Source organism: Gobio gobio (genome assembly GCF_949357685.1).
Source record: "Gobio gobio genome assembly, chromosome: 5".
NCBI classification, from domain to species: Eukaryota; Metazoa; Chordata; class Actinopteri; order Cypriniformes; family Gobionidae; genus Gobio; species Gobio gobio.
This window is the reverse complement of record NC_137101.1, coordinates 2,956,714-2,977,065: the sequence shown is the minus strand read 5'-3', so window position 1 is coordinate 2,977,065 and position 20,352 is coordinate 2,956,714. Positions and strand designations below refer to the sequence as shown.

The window sequence follows — 20,352 nt, the reverse complement described above, 5'->3', positions numbered from 1 at the left end:
ATGCATTGCTCCTTACCTGGCGAATGCAATCTAACCCAGCATGTTTTACAGTCTTAGATGATGATTTTGGACTTGTATTTGGGTCTCTCTTAGGGGATGCATCTGTCATTTGCACTGGCCTTTAGTACTTTTAGTTTTTATACAAGCTTCACAACATGCATGTGTTAATTCATGTGCATTTGAACAAACTCTAACAGCTTTACTTTAGGTTTAGATAATTTTTCTTGTGTTCCTAATGCATAATTAAAGTGACAAATGCAACTTAAATCAGTGAGTTTGCGGTGGTATATTGGGTCACTTTTAAGTATGCATGCATCTGTCACTTGATTGGCCTTTAGTACTTTATTTTTTTATACAAGCTTTACAACATGCATGTGCATTTAAACACAAGAAACACAAACTCTAATGGCTTCACTTTAGGTTTAGATCATTTAATGTGTGTTTTACACATGCTTCTCTAAAATGTCCTAATGCAACTTTACTTGTGTTTTAATATGTGGGATTTTAAATCTAAACCAGGGAGATTTACAGTGTATTTGAGTCTCTTTTAGGGATGCATCTGTCGCTTGCATTGGCCTATAGGAGTGTTTATTTGTATTATACAAGCTTCACAACATGCATGTGCTAAATCATGTATATTTAAAATAAGAAAACGCAACTTTTCTTGTGTTCTACACATGCATCCTAATGCATCATTTAAGTGACAAATGCAACCTTAATGCATGTGCATTTAAACATAAGAATCAAAAACTCTTTAGGTTTAGATAATTTTTCTTGTGTTTTAATATGTGGGAGATTTACAGTGTATTTGAGTCTCTTTTAGGGATGCATCTGTCGCTTGCATTGGCCTATAGGAGTTTCACAATGTGCATTTAATGATTCCTGTGTTTTAAAGAGTTTTATCTTAGTTTTTACTCTTTCATGTTGGTTTGTTCTATGCATTGCTCCTTACCTGGCGAATGCGATCTAACCCAGCATGTTTTACAGTCTTAGATGATGATTTTGGACTTGCATTTGGGTCTCTCTTAGGGGATGCATCTGTCATTTGCACTGGCCTTTAGTACTTTTAGTTTTTATACAAGCTTCACAACATGCATGTGTTAATTCATGTGCATTTAAACAAACTCTAACGGCTTTACTTTAGGTTTAGATAATTTTTCTTGTGTTCCTAATGCATAATTAAAATGACAAATGCAACTTAAATCAGTGAGTTTGCGGTGGTATATTGGGTCACTTTTAAGTATGCATGCATCTGTCACTTGATTGGCCTTTAGTACTTTGTTTATTTTTTTATACAAGCTTCACAACATGCATGTGCATTTAAACACAAGAAACACAAACTCTTACGGCTTCACTTTAGTTTTAGATCATTTATTGTGTGTTTTACACATGCTTCTCTAAAATGTCCTAATGCAACTTTACTTGTGTTTTAATATGTGGGATTTTAAATCTAAACCAGGGAGATTTACAGTGTATTTGAGTCTCTTTTAGGGATGCATCTGTCACTTTGATTGGCCTATAGGAGTTTCACAATGTGCATTTAATGATTCCTGTATGTTTTAAAAAGAGTTTTATCTTAGTTTTTACTCTTTCATGTTGGTTTGTTCTATGCATTGCTCCTTACCTGGCGAATGCAATCTAACCCAGCATGTTTTACAGTCTTAGATGATGATTTTGGACTTGTATTTGGGTCTTTTTTAGGGATGCATCTGTCATTTGCACTGGCATATAGTAGCGTTTCGTTTTTATACAAGCTTCACAACATGCATGTGTTAATTCATGTGCATTTGAACAAACTCTAACAGCTTTACTTTAGGTTTAGATAATTTTTCTTGTGTTTTACACATGCTTCTCTAACATGCCCTAATGCAACATTACTTGTGTTTTAATATGTGGGATTTTAAATCTTGCATTGCACGATGCGTATGTGTCTCAGTGCATTTGATGATTCCTGTATGTTTTAATAAGAGATTTATCTTAGAACACAAGCCCAAATTAAAGTGTAAAAACTATGCATGGCTCCTTACGTGGCGAATCTAAACCAGCATGTTTTACAGTCTTAGATGATGATTTTGGGATTGTATGTGGGTCTCTTTAAAGGATGCATCTGTCATTTGCATTGGTCTCTGGGTCTTTTGTTTTGGAGGCAGGGTTTTGTGGTTTTTGATAAGAAGTTTCACAACATGCATGTGCTGATGTGCTGATTATTTTGGACCCGTGTTCAGACTATAACCGTCGCTTTATTTAGCTCGTTTTGTGCTTTCTAGGTTGGTATCTGCGTGCTTATGAATGGGGTTAATGGTGTTTTACAACACACGCACACACACACACTCTTGATTCATGTGTAAACAGCCAAAGATGTCACCAGCTGTTGCACACGCAAAATCTTTCCGCACGCCGTAGCAGTGTTGTCAGCGAGCTGCTGGTTTTCCACGTGCGTTTCTCTCTAGTTTAGTAGGTTATGGAGGGGATGAGAGTGAGACAGACTTGGCAGCAGGGAGCGTTTGGGCTGTGTGGGCCGCGAGGAGACGTACACCTGCCATGCAGCGGACCAGACACAATTATCATTCTGCAAAGTCTCCTTTAACGTCTTCGGTCATTGCAAGAGAGGTTGTTTGTGGGGTGATCTCGGGAAAACGCTGAGGGATGCAAATCTTTTAAAGGGAGGCGGGTCTGATGCGATTTCATCCATTCGGCCTTATTGACACTGTTAAAGAGTTGATTCTCATGATGAACATGGGCAACATTTCAAAACACGCGTTGGACGTGTGACTGTGCCAAGTTTCTGAAAGTTTTTTTTTTAGAGTATGGCCCTGTATGATGTCATAAAGGGCGGAATGCCTTATATGGGCACTTCTCCTGGATGAACACACACACACACACACATCAACCAGAGCAAGAGCGCGTCCATCAACGAGCTTCGTTCGGGTTATGGGAGCCGTCGGCCATTTTGTTTTTAGACCCGAGATCAACAATGTCACTTAAGAAGTGTGTGTGTGTGAGGGAAAGATCTCCTTGTTCAGCTTCCCAAATAATCCAGCGTTAAGGGAACAGTGGATGCAGTGTGTGTGTGTGTGTGTGATTTTGTTTGTTTGTTCCCGGTAGGGCTGCGCAATATATCAAATTATCGAAATATCGCAAAGGTACATATCGCAAGGGTACGCAATATCTGAATGATTTTAATAGGCAACTTCAACATTGTGAAAAGTGTAAATTTTAGGTCGATGCAGTTATTAAACACAATATCTTGCAAAAAACAACTCCTTGCAGCCTCGCGCTGTCTGACACACACACACACACACACACACACACACACACCGAAACGTGCGCACAAGCCGTTCTTTTTTTACAAGCCGGGCTTGTTACACACTCAAACTGTCAAATGTCTTGATGAGTATTCATGTAAACACAGTCGGTTATGCTTTAAGTGAACGATATCAGTTGGGGAAAGAAATAGATTTTACACACTTAAAGCAATATCGTGTCGCATATCGAATATCGCATTATTTAACAAGGATATCGCATTTTTCTTCAATATCGCACAGCCCTAGTTCCCGGTCATGAGTGGAAACCGCAGGCGTGAGTGAAGCTGCATCAAATGTGTGTGTGTTTTGTTGGCGATCGGCGCGTAAGTGCATATAATGTGAACAACACCAACATATAGTGACTCAAGAGTTATCCGGGTGTGTGTGTGTGTGTGTGTGTGTGTGTGTGTGTGACTCTTTAGCTCCGCCCACTGCACGCCTCCACGGACTCGGCTGTTTTCTGAAAGAATCGGTGCAGTGTATCTGTCTATAAATATGTTAAACTAAAGACTCTTGGGAGATATGAAGGATCAACACTACTCTGTAGGTGTGTGTGTGTGTGTGTGTGTGTGTGTGTGTGTGTGTGTGTGTGTGTGTGGGCATGTATTTGTGAAATATCAGGACACAAATGTGTATAATGACATGGGTATGACATAGGTATTACAAAAAGAGGGTGAAGTGTGTGTGTGTGTGTGTGTGTGTGTGTGTGTGTGTGTGTGTGTGTGTGATGGGTAGGTTTAGGCGCAGGGGCTGTGTGTGTGTGTGTGTGTGATGGGTAGGTTTAGGCGCAGGGTGTGTGTGTGTGTGTGTGATGGGTAGGTTTAGGCGCAGGGGCTGTGTGTGTGTGTGTGTGTGTGTGTGATGGGTAGGTTTAGGCGCAGGGTGTGTGTGTGTGTGTGTGATGGGTAGGTTTAGGCGCAGGGGCTGTGTGTGTGTGTGTGTGTGTGTGTGTGTGTGTGTGTGTGTGTGTGATGGGTAGGTTTAGGGTCAGTGTAAGGGGATAGAAAATACGGTTTGTACGGTATAAAAACCATTACGCCTATGGAATGTCCCTACATTTCACAAACCCCCCCCTGAGTGTGTGTGTGTGTGTGTGACTCTTTAGCCCCGCCCACTTCACGCCTCCACGGACTCGGCTGTTTTATCGGTACAGTGTATCTGTCTTTTATATGATAAACTAAAAACTCTTGGGAGATACAGCACAGCCCCTGCGCCCCTGCGCCACACACACACACACACACACACAGCCCCTGCGCCTAAACCTACCCATCACACACACACACACATTATTAGACGTATTATCTAATAAATCCATGCCTGGTACAATTAAAACCAGTTAAAGGGGTCATAACACACACACACACACACACACACACACACACACACTCAGGGGGGGTTTTGTGAAATGTAGGGACATTCCATAGGCGTAATGGTTTTTATACCGTACAAACCGTATTTTCTATCCCCTTACACTGCCCCTGCGCCTAAACCTACCCATCACACACACACACACACACACACACACACACACACACACACACACACATCTAATTAATGTATAGATTTATTAGACGTGCTCTCTTGGTTTCATCCTCATAATCAAAAGTGCTGCTCAACTCTGATGTAACGCCGGTAGTTTTTGAAATCCTGCCGAGGTTTGTGTCATGTTGAGGTGAATCCGTCTCTTAGGGAGTCTGGAGCGCTCGCATCCAAAGCTTTTAAGACTTTAGACATGATTGTTCAGAGGAAACCCAATACCTGCGATGGGGAATCTGGAAACATCAAGTCAAGTGAGTGAAAATCTGTGCAGCGGAAACCAAATTATCCCTGTTTATGCAAAACTACTGCAGGTGGATCAGGATGCAGGAATGTTTTAATTACAAAGACCTTTTCCAAGAAACTGTTCAAGGTTTATCTCAGAAAGAAAGAACCTTCCACACATCCCATGAGGGAAAAGCCATCCAGGCGATTCTGCATCCAGAGGGATTCATTTCTGTCCGGATATCACCATCACCACACAAGGAATTTAATTTGCCATCTTTTTTCTTTTTTGATGGATTGTAGTTGAACAGGTGTCTCCATTAGGAAGCCGTGGTGTAGTCTAACTCTCATCTCTCATCCCGAAAAGAGGAGTTTTCCCCGTCACAGCTGCGGGAAGAGCTGGAGAGGGATTTGAACTCGGGTCCTTGGGTTCATGTTGTGATGCACTTTCCTCTGAACCGATCCGAGTGTGTGAAATGAGTCATTTAAATGTGGCGTCTGCGCTCCGAGTCTGCCAAATAAACAACACATGTCAATGTCTTAGTAATTGGCAAATAGTCCATTTTTAAGGACGGGGCAGCTTTTATGCACAGCGTAATTGAAGCATGCGTGATGCGATTCGTTCATTTTAGCGAATCATTTGATTCAGTTCATGTCAATGAGCTGCTCAGCGAAAAAGATTCATAAGAGTCATAATTCCCTAGTGTTTACATTTAGCATGTTTTGTAAAATAAGCATCTTTATGCCTTTGTTTTACTCCCAAACAAAGTCGAGTGATTTTATAAATGCTTTTTGAGTGTTTATTTGCAGATTGAACATCACTTACTCCTCAAAATTGCACTCAAATGAACCTCTGTGAGTGTCCATACGCATAAATAGTGTCATTCTTCTCTTCGTGTACGAGTGAATTTTGGATATGTCGTGGTCCGTTAGGGATGAAATCGGTTTTATTTTGTCCCAAATTCCGTTTTTTCCGTTTTCATTTTTGGGAATTCAGTTTTTTTTTTTTTTTACCCTTAACTGTTATTTTAGTCGTAAAGCGTAAGAGTGTGCTTTTAATGTTAATATAATAGAACATACAATTAGAATGAATGACTTTAAATGTATTGAGGTAACACACATCACATTTACTCAGGACTTTTCCGGACAAATATGGCACTCCAAGTACTTCAAGTCACAAGAAAATATTAGTCCTGTGAATTGATGAAAAAAAAAACTGAATTAATCGCGATATTTTTCTTTAATTAATCATGTTGAGTTTTTAATATTTTGATATTGTAATAATTTCAGTTACTCTCCAAATGAATGAAGAAACAATTTAAAGACAGTATATTTTAAATGGCATCTTTTTATGAATGAAGGCCAGTATCACTGATGTCTCTATGAAACATTAATGACGTTACATTACAGGATAACTGAAAGCTCCCAATCTCAACATTTATTAGGCTTTAAAAAACAACTTTTGATTTAATTTAACTTAAAACAATCTTTACACAAACCCATTATAATAAATGTTATATTTACCCATGGCCTTCCCTGTCAGACATAGCCCACGCAGAAATTGAATAAAGTTATCAACAGCTTTCTTAACTGCATAAATAATAAGTAAAATATAGATTCATCATCATTAAAGCTACACTGTGTAACTTTTTTTTGTTTATTCTTAGCTAAAAACACTTAGTTCTTTCAAAAATACATGTGCTCATTAATGTATATTTACTTCTTTCAAGTAATAAAGTATTCTCGTAAGTTTATAATATGCCATTGTAAATACATACGGGTGAGGGTTCGAATGTGGGTCGCCATGTTGCTCCTCCATCTTGAAAGTACATTAGCCAAAGAGGGACAAACCCGTAAATTCAAGCTTCGCCTTTCGCGTTTTAACACTCGATGGCACCGTGTCGAATGTGGACGAGGTTGAACTGGAAGCCATATTAATCTTGGACTAAATCGGCCACCGTAGGAGTTAAAACAAAATCGGAATTGAGAGGAAGAGAAACTAATATTCACTGGATGGTCATAAACCTTTTCACCGCTAGATGGGGGAAAATATCACACAGTGTAGCTTTAAAGCTACAATTTTCTGTTCCCGTTGTTCTTTGATGAACATTAATGACAGGCATCATCAGTGCTCCTGTCACTTTAAGAACGGCCGCTGACGAACATGACGCGGATCTGATCTCATTTTCTCTCAAGTTCATTTAAGACGTTGTTTTCCATACAGTACATTAAAGTGCATTAAAAACAAAGCAATTGTTTTTTGCAATTGTTCCCTCCCCGCGAGGGAACTGCTCGGCTCGGTACTGAGGGCTTCGCATTGAGTTTCTTAAAGGGTTAGTTCAGCCAAAAATGAAAATTCTGTCATTAATGACTTCCCCTCATGTCGTTGGACACCCGTAAGACCTCCGTTCATCTTCAGACACAAATGAAGATATTTTAGTGTGAATCTGATGCTCTGAAAGGCCTCCATTGGCTCAATGCACGGTTCACTCTCAAGACCCTTAAAAGGCACTAAAGACGTCGTTACAAAGTCCATCTCACTACAGCGGTTCTACAATAACTTTATGAATCGGCGACAATAGTTTTTGTGCGCAAAAAAACCCTAAATAACGACTTATATAGTGATGACGATTTCAAAACACGGCATCATGAAGCTTCGAAGCGTTATGAATCAGTGAGTCGATTCAGCAGTTTGACACGCGATCCGAATCATGAATCGACTCACTGATTCATAACGCTTCGAAGCTTCATGAGGCCGTGTTTTGAAATCGTCATCACTATATAAGACGTTATTTAGGGTTTTTTTGCGCACAAAAACTATTCTCGCCGATTCATAAAGTTATTGTAGAACCGCTGTAGTGAGATGGACTTTGTAACGACGTCTTTAGTGTCTTTTAAGGGTCTTGAGAGTGAACCGTGCATTGAGCCAATGGAGGCCTTTCAGAGCATCAGATTTACACTAAAATATCTTCATTTGTGTCTGAAGATGAACGGAGGTCTGACGGGTGTCCAACGACATGAGGGGAAGTCATTAATGACAGAATTTTCATTTTTGGGTGAACTAACCCTTTAAGGTCACAAAAGGCAATATTTTAATATTCTAAATATTAGATGGAGGTTTTGACTTACTTCCTGTCCAGCTACTTTCCTATCCTAATAAAAGGCAAAAACGCCAATACTAAATCTTTAGAATGTAACAAACTTGTTAGCAGTTGAATTTGAAAACATTTGATCATAAGTTAAATATGGTGGGAAAAATGTCTGGAATTTTGAAATGAAAATTGTGTAGGAGCCCTGATAATAGCATGATAATTGTCTCCAGTCCTGTTAGATGTTCTTCCAGTATGTTTAGCAGCTCCTCCACCTTTTGTCTCCAGTAGGGGGCAGTAAATCCAAGTGCACGTGGATGCCATAGTTCCTGATCTCTCAGCTTCTGTATTTACATGCTTGTCTGGTTTGGATGGCAGATGCTGAATCTGAAAACCAGACTTCTTCGATCAGGGCTTCTCGATGAAAGTTCATTTCCAACACACCTGTAATTATGGAGTGCTACTGAAGATCTTAATTAGATGTTTTTGATTAGGTAGATCTCAGAAGGGCTTCATTTAGGCCTTCTGGAGGAAACATCAGCCTGTAATCAGCTGTGGGTTTGTCTGAACTCTCACATCGACCGCAATAATCATCAGCTTCTGCCGGGTTTTTTTCTCCTTAGCCATTCATTAATTTCTCAGTGGCCAATACTCACATGCATGTAGTGAAAATTTTAACACTGATATACAAATAAAACTTTCTTCAGTGGAGTGTAAAAGTTATTTTGAGGAATTTTGGCAGCCACATTATTTCAGTTCCCATTGACTTTTATTGTATGGACAACAAATGCAATTGAAGTCGATGGAAACCGAAACTGTAAATCCCTCAAAATATAATCTTTTGTGCTAATAAAAATAAGTGTGTTGAATAACTTGAGGGCTTGTAAGCAATGACACAATTTTCATTTTTGGGAGGACTTTCTCTTCAATGGCTATATATATTATTTATTAACGATACATATCGAGATGATAAATGTATATATCGAGATAATTAAAGGAAAAAATTAGATATAAATAACAATACAGTTAGTTTTATTCAAGGCTCCGCTTACTATATTTATACAGTATAATTGGCCGTTCGCAAAGACCCGCCCCCTTTAGTTACTGTTGCTATGTCCGACAAGCCATGGCTCACACACACACACACACACACACACGTTCTCACATAGAGAAAACACATCGCGGAGCAAAGAGGACACTGACAACACGCCGACAGACAGGACAGATCAAGTTACTTTTGATATGAAACAAAGTCTCAACTTTGAAATTTGCCTCTTTTTTTTTTAACAATAAATAGCGTTTTGTGGCTCTTTAATGTGTTGTGATGCTCAGTTAAAGCTGCTTGTGAACACTAAAAGAAATCAAGACGTCAGCACCGTATTTCCAAGTTCAAGTCCACCGATGTTAATCTACTAACTCTCCTGACTGCTTTGTCGGATAAAACGGCAGATTCTGCGATGTGATTGGTCTGATCGCCTGTCAATCAAACTTGCGAGCAAAAATGCGACAAATCTGTCATGTACTCGCCCTAATGTCGGTTCAAACATGTATATACGATTTTCGATCATCTTCCAAACACAAATGAAGATTTTTTTTTTTTTTATGAAACCTGAGAGATTTCTGTCCCTCCATTTTAAAATCCATTCCTCTAAAACTCAAAGATCCAAAGAATGTCATAAAGGCATGGTAAAAAATAATAAATCGAAATTGTCCAAAATGTCTTGGTATGCTAAAGCATTATGAGTTCCTTTCACTGGAACTAACTAACTAACTGAAAAACAACCCCACCACATAATCCCCCCCCTCCACCAAACTTTACACTTGGCACAGTGCAAGTCCCGTTCTCCTGGAAACCGCCAAACCCAGACTCATCCGTCGGCCCAATACTTTTGGCAACATAGTATGGATATGCATATCAACTCAATTCACGAAATTGATGCACTTATCTTATAGTCTTGAATATCAGCCATCACTAATTAAAATCCTAATACACAGTCCAGTGTGTTTATGGTGAGCAGATATCTATTTATAGGGTTTGTATTGTAGCACGTGGGAAGCGTCTGTCCGTGTGTGTGTGTGTGTGTGTGTGTGTGTGTGTGTGTGTGTGTGTGTGTGTGTGTGCAAAAGTGAAAGCTCATTCAGTTGAGGGAACCACTCATGAGTCACACTCAAACACGCGGAGCTGGACTGAATATTACTATTAGACTCACAATAGCATTTGATCCCTGATTCCCGGAATAAACCGCTCATGCTCTCCGAACGTCACACAGAATGAGAGTTGTGTGATATGGTAATGTGTTTAGTTCGAGTCTTTTTAACGTGTGATTTGTTAGAATGGTGCAGTGCAGACTTTGAATTTGCATATTCTCATTGCATTTAACAGGCCGATTAATCGGTCGTTGTCTTCGCCAACAACTGTTGGAAGAGCTAGCGTTGTCAAATGAAATATTGTGCAAAGTACGCTTTGATTAAATTCTATATATGTGGTTATTACATTTGGCAATCAGCCACTCTAAATATCTCCTATTGGCATCAACCACTTAAAAACCGTACCCACAAAAGCACGTTTGTTTCTCAGTCCCCGAGGTAGGCGGGTTAAATTGCGTATCCCTCCAAACCCACGTCTGCTCATTTAATATAATGTGTATGATACTATTATAACCACTCAATCTTTTAAACAGGTGCTCACTGGGCAGCAAACAAATGTGTCTGGATGTTAAAGTCTTCATGTCTCTTGAAATTCCCCCGGGATCATGAGCGTATATCTGTCTGTCTGTCTGTCTGTCTGTCATTCGGTGTGTTGATGTCTTTCTCTGGTCTCTCTGCAGCTATTTAGAGAAGTATGAAAAGGTGCATCACTTTGGAGAGGAAGATGAAGAGGAGCAGCCGGGGAATCCTAAACATTTGCTTCCGATTGGTGCAATACCCACGTCATACAACTACCAGCAACACACTGTATCAGGTACAGATGAGCTTTATATATGTAACACACACACACACACACACACACACAGCTGGCTCAAATGTGCCCTGGAACTGCACCTGTGAAAACTCAGAATGCCACAAAGGAAATTGCTCCTGCCACCAAACTCTTGTCAGACTTGACAGATGATATTTCCCTTTATATGAGGATTGGTGTAGGTTGTACATTTTTCTTGTTGTGCGTTGTCAAATGTTCTATTCTTTGAGACCCTTTGTAAGTACCGCTCATACTTGGACTATATGGACTAGTTTCTGTGAAATATTAAAGCGCAAAAAGACTATGCGTGTAAAGTTAGCATTTTCTGCGTTTCTTTGTGCAAATGAGCAGTGCAGTTTGGTCTACAACACGTGTGTTTTCAGTATCTGCCGTCTCACTATATGAGGAAAACACATAAGAGCTTCACCAGTATTTCACTATTTCATTTGAGAAAACCATTGTGCCAATACCAGCATTTCCCTCCAGCAGTTTGAGCGCTGTTGAATGTTAAATGCCTCTGATTGGCCATTGTGTTCACACGCTCGACATGCATGTCTGTGATTGGCCATTGTGTTCACACGCTCGACATGCATGTCTGTGATTGGCCATTGTGTTCACACGCTCAACATACATGACTGTGATTGGCCATTGTGTTCACACGCTCAACATACATGTCTGTGATTGGCCATTGTGTTCACACGCTCAACATACATGTCTGTGATTGGCCATTGTGTTCACACGCTCAACATACATGTCTGTGACTGGCCATTGTGTTCACACGCTCAACATACATGTCTGTGATTGGCCATTGTGTTCACGCGCTCGACATGCATGTCTGTGATTGGCTATTGTGTTCACACGCTCAACATACATGTCTGTGATTGGCCATTGTGTTCACACACTCAACATACATGTCTGTGATTGGCCATTGTGTTCACACGCTCAACATACATATCTGCGATTGGCCATTGTGTTCACACGCTCAACATACATGTCTGTGATTGGCCATTGTGTTCACACGCTCAACATACATGTCTGTGATTGGCCATTGTGTTCACACGCTCAACATACATGTCTGTGATTGGCCATTGTGTTCACACGCTCAACATACATGTCTGTGACTGGCCATTGTGTTCACGCGCTCAACATACATGTCTGTGATTGGCTATTGTGTTCACGCGCTCAACATACATGTCTGTGATTGGCTATTGTGTTCACACGCTCGACATGCATGTCTGTGATTGGCTATTGTGTTCACACGCTCGACATACATGTCTGTGATTGGCCATTGTGTTCACACGCTCAACATACATGTCTGTGATTGGCCATTGTGTTCACACGCTCAATATACATGTCTCTGATTGGCCATTGTGTTCACACGCTCAACATACATGTCTGTGATTGGCCATTGTGTTCACACGCTCGACATGCATGTCTGTGATGGGCCATTGTGTTCACACGCTCAACATACATGTCTGTGATTGGCCATTGTGTTCACACGCTCGACATGCATGTCTGTGATTGGCCATTGTGTTCACACGCTCAACATACATGTCTGTGATTGGCCATTGTGTTCATGCGCTCAACATGCATGTCTGTGATTGGCCATTGTGTTCACGCGCTCAACATACATGACTGTGATTGGCCATTGTGTTCACGCGCTCAACATACATGACTGTGATTGGCCATTGTGATCATGCGCTCAACATACATGTCTGTGATTGGCCATTGTGTTCACACGCTCAACATGCATGTCTGTGATTGGCCATTGTGTTCACACGCTCAACATACATGACTGTGATTGGCCATTGTGTTCACGCGCTCAACATACATGACTGTGATTGGCCATTGTGTTCATGCGCTCAACAACACAATGTGAACACAATGGCCAATCACAGACATGTATGTTGAGCGTGTGAACACAATGGCCAATCACAGACAGTTCACTTTCAAATAAACTTTTGATTATAATTTACTCACCCCCTTGTCATCAAAGATATCCATGTCTTTCTGTCTTCAGTCGAAAAGAAATTAAGATTTTTGAAAACATTTCAGGATATTTCTCCATATAAAGGAAGTCAATAGACCCCAAACGGTTCAAGGTCCAATTGAGAGGTTCAGTACAGCTTCAAAAGGGCTTTAAACCACATCAAGCGCTACCAGACGATCAATAAGGGTCTTATCTAGCGAAACGATCGTCTTTTTTTATTTTTTATAATAAATAAAGTTTAAGTTTTATAAGCACAAATGCTCACCGTGCTCTGTTCAGTGTTGCGCGTCTAGCGTGACCTTAATTGCGTTTTTTGTGACGTCACGGGCGCGCAACACTGAACAGAGCACGGCGAGCAATTGTGCTTATAAAACTTAAACTTTATTTATTTACACAAAAAAAAGACGATCGTTTGGCTAGATAAGACGCTTATTGATCGTCTGGTAGCGTTTGATGTGGGTTAAAGCCCTTTTGAAGCTGTACTGAACCTCTCATTTGGACCTTGAACCGTTTGGGGTCTATTGACTTTCATTATATGGAGGAATATCCTGAAATGTTTTCATCTCTTTTCGACTGCAGACAGAAAGACATGGATATCTTTGATGACAAGGGGGTGAGTAAATTATAAGCAAAAGTTTATTTGAAAGTGAACTAATCCGATCAAAAGCGCTCAAAATGCCAGAGGGAAATGCTGGTATCGGCACATTTAAAATTTCCGTACTGACTTGGTACCGAAGTCTGTACTTTAGACACAAATACACACAGAAACTCAAAGCTCTTCCCTTTAACCATAGGGCCAAATTAACACCTGACTTCCATATGCTGATGTAGTGAGGAGTGTTGATATTTTTGTTTGGATCTCTGAGAACCACCTCTTTTTTGCTTATTCTTTTTGACAGACTATCTCCGCCAAAGCTATGGGCTGTCGACGGATTTCGTCCCTCCATCCGATTACAACAAACTGGTGCTGTCTCTCCTGTCTGGGCTCCCGAACGAGGTGGACTTTGCCATTAACGTGTGCACGCTGCTGTCCAACGAGAGCAAGCATGCCATGCAGCTAGAAAAAGAGCCCAAACTCGTCACGCTGCTGCTGGCGCACGCTGGAGTCTTCGACGACTGTACGTTCGCTTCTGCGGATGCTAGAGTATTTGCGCTTCGGGACTGCGTGTGTTTTAACATTCACATGTGTGTTTGTCTTTCAGCATTAGGCAGCTTTTCTGCTGTATTCGGGACAGACTGGCGGGAGAAAACGTCACGGGACTTTGTGAGGGTGAGAAAAGATCAGTGCATGTTTTCTTTTTACTATAACTGTATAAATTGTAGGGCTGGGTAAAAAATATCGATTTCTCGATTTTAATCGATTCTCACTTTTACGAAACAATATCGATTCTTAAATCCCAAGAATCGATCTGTCATCCTGTTTGTGCGCACCATTGTTGCGCACCTCCCATCCAATAAATCGCAATAATCTTTGTGCTTTATTACTATTGATATGAAACAGTCTCAGATTTCAAATTACGTCTTTTTTTACGAAATTTAAAAACATAAATGCCGCTTTCAGCTCAAGAGAACTGGCAGCGCGGAGCAAACATGAACAGATCTTCTCTTCCACCTTATACCAGTAACAGCGCGAAATAAACATGAATGAGCTTCTGAAAGTGTGTTAAAAGATACAAGACAACTTACCGAAATCTGTATCATGTCACATAGAATCGCTCAATCAGTGTTTCAACCACAGAAAGACGTCAGTAAAACGGTTTGTAAACAGAAAGTCATGTAACGTCACACTTACATCAGAAAAACCATATCCAGTGTCCGTAAACTCGTTAGTCAGCTAGAAAAAATAACTCTAGATAGAAGCGTTTTGCTTATTATATGCACCATTACATAGGATATTCATTGTTAATGTTCGTCAATATTTAATGCATGTATGTATGAATAAATCTGGTAAGTTTTTATGCAGCCACCATTAAAATGTTTATATTTCAAAAACCTAATTGGAGTAGAAATATGATTATGTAATTGTAAAGTTAATATTATAACTTTATTATTATATATATATATATATATATATATATATATATATATATATATATATATATATATATATATATATATATATATATATATATATATATATATATATATATATATATATATAAAAAACAGTCATTTAAGTGTTTGTATACAAATCTGTTAATTTGTACCTTCAATATTAGTAGGATAATGATAAACTCCCATAGTTTACAGCATTAGTTCAGAAATTAGTTTTCCTTGAGAAAATTTTCCATGTATTATACCTGATACACATCCAAAATAATCCATATTGAATCGAATTGTGAAATTGGTGTCAATACCCAGCCCTAATAAATTGCTCTTCTCTCCTTGTGTTCTTAACTCACTCGTCCTGTCTTCGTAGTTTTGGAAAGATGTCATAGAAGACAATGAAGTCAAAGATCTCATCTCAGACAAGAGCTGCACAACCCAAAGTATGTGTGTGTGTGTGTTTGCGTGTCGGCTACTCTTGTTTCCTTTGATGCGGTGATGGTGTAGTTTCACTTTGATTAGTCGAGATGTTTTAACCGAGCATTACTTAACACTAAGCGTGCGCAGTGCTATTTTCAGATGGATTGGAGACGAGGGAAGTCTGCACTCTCTTTCACCCGGCTCGCAGTGTGGGCATCGGGGACGTGGAGGGCCAGCGGGTGTTGCAGGTGGCAATGATTCTGAGGAACTTGTCCTTCGAGGAGGCCAACATCAAGCTCCTGGCAGCTAATCGCACATGTCTGCGCTTCCTCTTGCTGTGTGCACACTGCACCTTCATCCAGCTACGGCAGCTGGGGCTCGACACGCTCGGAAACGTCGCCGGAGAGGTCAGAGTTCGCAATCGAAAAGACACAAGTTTCTAGTATGCCTAATAAGACCATGATTAGCTGGTACAGGTGTGTTTAATTGACCTATCGGGTAAGCCCCGCCCCCCTTAGTTACTGTTGCTAACTCGGACAAACAAACGGAGTTGCTATATCTTACAATGACAGCTGTCAGTGTGAAAACCCAATCCTGAGATGTTTTTGGACACAGAATGTAGCGTATATCCCATCCGAATGATGGCCAAACTTTACTGATGGTTTATTATGTCCTTTTTCACTCCAAAAAAATCATCGTAAGAGCTGAACAAACAACGCATAAGAAGTGCGCATTAACGTCTCATTCACAAACTATCTCTCTCCGTTGCATTACCGTTAACACACACAGCAAATTACACAAAAACACTCAAACAACTAACAGTAAACAAACATACACACTGAGCTTATGACTTTTCGGGGGTGAAGTTAATAACTGGTAAACTTTGTATCTGCAAAACAACTCTGATAAACTGCGTGCGAGCTCTTCCTTTCACCACCTGTAGACTATAATACCCATCAGAATAGGAGTCAGATAATGTAGACCTTAAACATCTAAAATTAAATTAATTTACATATAACCAGTTTAATATGGAGAGGCACTGAAATGTAGACCTTCGTGTTTTTGACCTACATGACGTGAGAACAGTTAGTTATTTCGGTTTGTATGTTAGCTGGGACTTTAATCGTAACTTAACGAGAGTTTGTCAAACAGAAAATCCTCTCAGGATCGCTGGAGTCAGTGTTACAGAACCTCAGGCACGACATTTGAGCATTTCTGTAGCATAAACACCATCAAACCGATGAGAGCTTCGGATAATGTTTCTCTATGGCACTGAAATCTAAAGATGTCTGAGTTCCGGTCCCGGCGCAACTGATACTCAACTGCTATTGGCTCATCTGCGTTCGAGGGGAGGGGCTTACCGATAGGTCAATTGGGGTTGGAGCTAAACTCTGCTGGAGCAGGATTGGACACCCCTTTTTCCTAGAGTGGTTGTGATGACATATTTGTAGGCCAACCTGGAAGTTAGTATCACACTGATTCCCTTTATCAGGTTTTTTTTCATTGACTTTTGGATTATTGCTGACAATGAGCACATTTACATATGCACTGGTACAATGATAACTCCCAAAAATCAGCTTATTGAATTAACCTTTTGTCCTGGTTTGCATGCAAACAAATAACCCGGCAACTTGAGTAAACAAAACTTGTGCATTAAGTTTTTTTTTTTTTTGTATAAATAGTGTGAATAGTTAGGGTTAGGGTGACCAGACGTCCCTTTTTCCCCCGGGACAGCCCCATATGTCAGCTCTATTTTTAATGTCCCGACTTATGAAAATATCATGTTTTGTCCCATATTTCTTCCTTCCTAAATTGTCTTTGCTAGTTGATCACATAAAAGTGAGTAGCAGTGTTCAGTCGAGTGAGAAGAGCCTAATCAAAGATGGCCAGTCTCGTCAGTATATTTTGGAGAACAAAATTACCATCCAATCACAATTCATTATCGATTAACTTGCAGTTAGTGAAGGCGGGATATTAGAAAGCGCGGAGGAGATCAAGTTTAACATGGCTCCTCAAAAAGAGTTATAATGCGCAGTAAGTTGTGAAACAATATGGTATTGCGCTAAATGACACGCACACCTGCGTACGATCCCAAATTCAGTTCTCTTTGCACCTGTATGGTCAGATACAGACGAAGCTGTCAAAATGCCCTTCGCGTGGAATATATAACGTAAATATAGTCGGTTATGGCTTAAGTGAACCGCTCGGTGTCAGTATATTACATCATTCTGTGTCATTAATGTATACATGTTAAATAACATAATTTGTAAAAGCTGGATGAGCTTAAATCCACAGTATGTCACGTCACACTCAGGTACATGCCGGACACATTAATGATAAAAACCCATTGACTTCAGAACCAGAAATACTAGGTTTTGCCTACAAGAATACATCATACCCTCTCTTGGCTCCATGTGTGGTTCTGTCGGCTGATTTTATCATGATCTTCTATTAAACCTCTCCGTTTGTCCTTTTCCAGCTTCAGTTGGATCCAGTTGATTTCCGAACAACGCATCTGATGTTTCACACCATCACGAAATGTTTGTTGTCACGGGATCGTTTTCTCAAAATGAGGGGTGAGTATCTTTTTGGCCGAGTTTGAAGCTTGCGATTTTCTGTTGCTAAATATATCCATTTGTGTTCCCGCAGCCATGGAAATCTTGGGGAACCTGAGCAAAGTGGAGGATAACGGCGTCCTGATCTGCGAGTACGTGGATCAGGAGTCGTACCGAGAAGTCATTGCCCTCCTGACGCTGCCGGACATCATGCTGGTCATCTCGGCTCTGGAGGTGCTGTACCAGCTGGCCGAGCTCGGGGAGATCACATGCTCGAAAATCTCCTCCGTGGAGAGAAGCATAGGTACCCGTTCACCTGCTACATATGAGAAATGCATTCAGCCGACCATCAGTTAGTGACGCATCGAAATGCAGAATTATTGAGCGAGTACATGATACATTTCATAAGTTGCACTGTTTTTTTTTAGCATACCTTCTGATGTTCATTCATGCTTCTAACTGGTAGTAAACAGGAAGAAACAATCGGTTCTTGTGCTGTTTGAGCTGAGGCGCTACAGCGATCCATCACGCCACATTAAAGAGCACATTTAAAGGGTTAGTTCACCCAAAAATGAAAATTCTGTCATTAATTCCTCACCCTCATGTCGTTCGACACCCGTCAGACCTCCGTTCATCTTCAGACACAAATGAAGATATTTTAGTGTAAATCTGATGCTCTGAAAGGCCTCCATTGGCTCAATGCACGGTTCACTCTCAAGACCCTTAAAAGGCACTAAAGACGTCGTTACATAGTCCATCTCACTACAGCGGTTCTACAATAACTTTATGAAGTGACGAGAATAGTTTTTGTGCGCAAAAAAACCCTGAATAACGACTTGTATAGTGATGACGATTTCAAAACACGGCCTCATGAAGCTTCGAAGCGTTATGAATCAGTGAGTCGAATCAGCAGTTTGGATCGCCAAAGTCAGTAGTTTGGCGGTTTGACACGCGATCCGAATCATGATTCGACTCACTGATTCATAACGTTTCGAAGCTTCATGATGCCGTGTTTTGAAATCGTCATCTCTATATAAGTCGTTATTTAGGGTTTTTTTGCGCACAAAAACTATTCTCGCCGATTCATAAAGTTATTGTAGAACCACTGTAGTGAGATGGACTTTGTAACGACGTCTTTAGTGTCTTTTAGATTATGTATGTCAGAGCCATCAGATTTCAACTAAAATATCTTCATTTGTGTTCTGAAGGTCTTACGGGTGTCGAACGACATAAGGGTAGGTAATTAATGACAGAATTTTCATTTTTGGGTGAACTAACCCTTTAAAGGAGCGGTTCCGTGTTTTTTTTCTAGGCTTGGTTGTGTTTATGGGGCGCAGTTATGAGACATGTCTTAATACTTCTTTTTTTTTTTTAACGCCATATTTTTCTTATATTTAACCTTTATTACACACCGCTGTCTCCACTGTCCTTTGAACGGCTCGTTTGCTTCCTGCTTCTGTGAAGCCCATCCCTCCGAAAAACGCAATAGTCTTAGATCGGTTAGATGGCCAGATGTAGTTTATAGTTCTGCAACAGCTCTCTCTCTTTCGTAATGACGGCGGCGTGGCCTCGCACACTTTGTTGTGTGTTCGCGGGGGCAGTGTTTATGTTAATAGCAGGTGTTCATGATGTCACCAACCCGGGAAGAAGCTCGTTGTAGTCCAAACCGGCCATTTTTGTAGGCAATAAACTGCCATAACTTTAAAAGACAATATCTCCGTTTTCATTGAACTTTCAGCGCTGTAACTTTGCAGATACTGTTTATGCTCAAGCAGCAACAATACACACTAACTAAAGTTAAAAAAGTGAAATCGCATGCAACCACCCCTTTAAGAATCAATATCTGATCATGAGAATCAATTAAAAAGAAGTGCTAACTTTTGGTCAGTGATTTCGGCCCTTCAAAACCATTTCGGTTGCAGAAATGTTGGTGCATCAGTAACCATGATGAGCAGTGACCTGACTTGTTTGTGTTCATGCATGTCAGATCTTCTGGTGCGGTTGGTGTCAGTGGACCTGCACACGTTTGGACCCGACGCCCTGACGGCAGTGAAGCTCATCGAGCATCAGGCCTCCAGCTCTCAGGTGTCAGAGGTTCGACCGCAGCTCGTGGAGCACGTTCCCCCTCCTACGCAAGGCACTCCTGGCGCTGGTAAGCATCACAAGAAGTACTTTTTCTTTTAATAACCATTGGGAACCAGTCATTTACACAATGCAACGTAGGACA

At 40.5% G+C, this 20,352-nt stretch overlaps 1 protein-coding gene across 4 annotated transcripts in view; it reads left to right on the top strand.

Moving 5' to 3' along the window:
- arid2 (AT-rich interactive domain 2) overlaps positions 1-20,352 on the top strand; it is a 57,227-nt gene that overhangs the window by 2,487 nt on the left and 34,388 nt on the right. For 2 of the 4 annotated variants that reach the window (XM_079817023.1, XM_079817024.1), the window contains exons 4-11: positions 10,984-11,117; positions 14,004-14,222; positions 14,307-14,374; positions 15,524-15,593; positions 15,718-15,977; positions 18,050-18,146; positions 18,220-18,429; positions 20,113-20,277. In XM_079817023.1, coding sequence (XP_079673149.1) covers positions 10,984-11,117; positions 14,004-14,222; positions 14,307-14,374; positions 15,524-15,593; positions 15,718-15,977; positions 18,050-18,146; positions 18,220-18,429; positions 20,113-20,277 — 1,223 coding nt within the window. The remainder of the gene's footprint in view (positions 1-10,983; positions 11,118-14,003; positions 14,223-14,306; positions 14,375-15,523; positions 15,594-15,717; positions 15,978-18,049; positions 18,147-18,219; positions 18,430-20,112; positions 20,278-20,352) is intronic. The other 2 variants (XM_079817026.1, XM_079817025.1) reach the window with 1 other exon arrangement.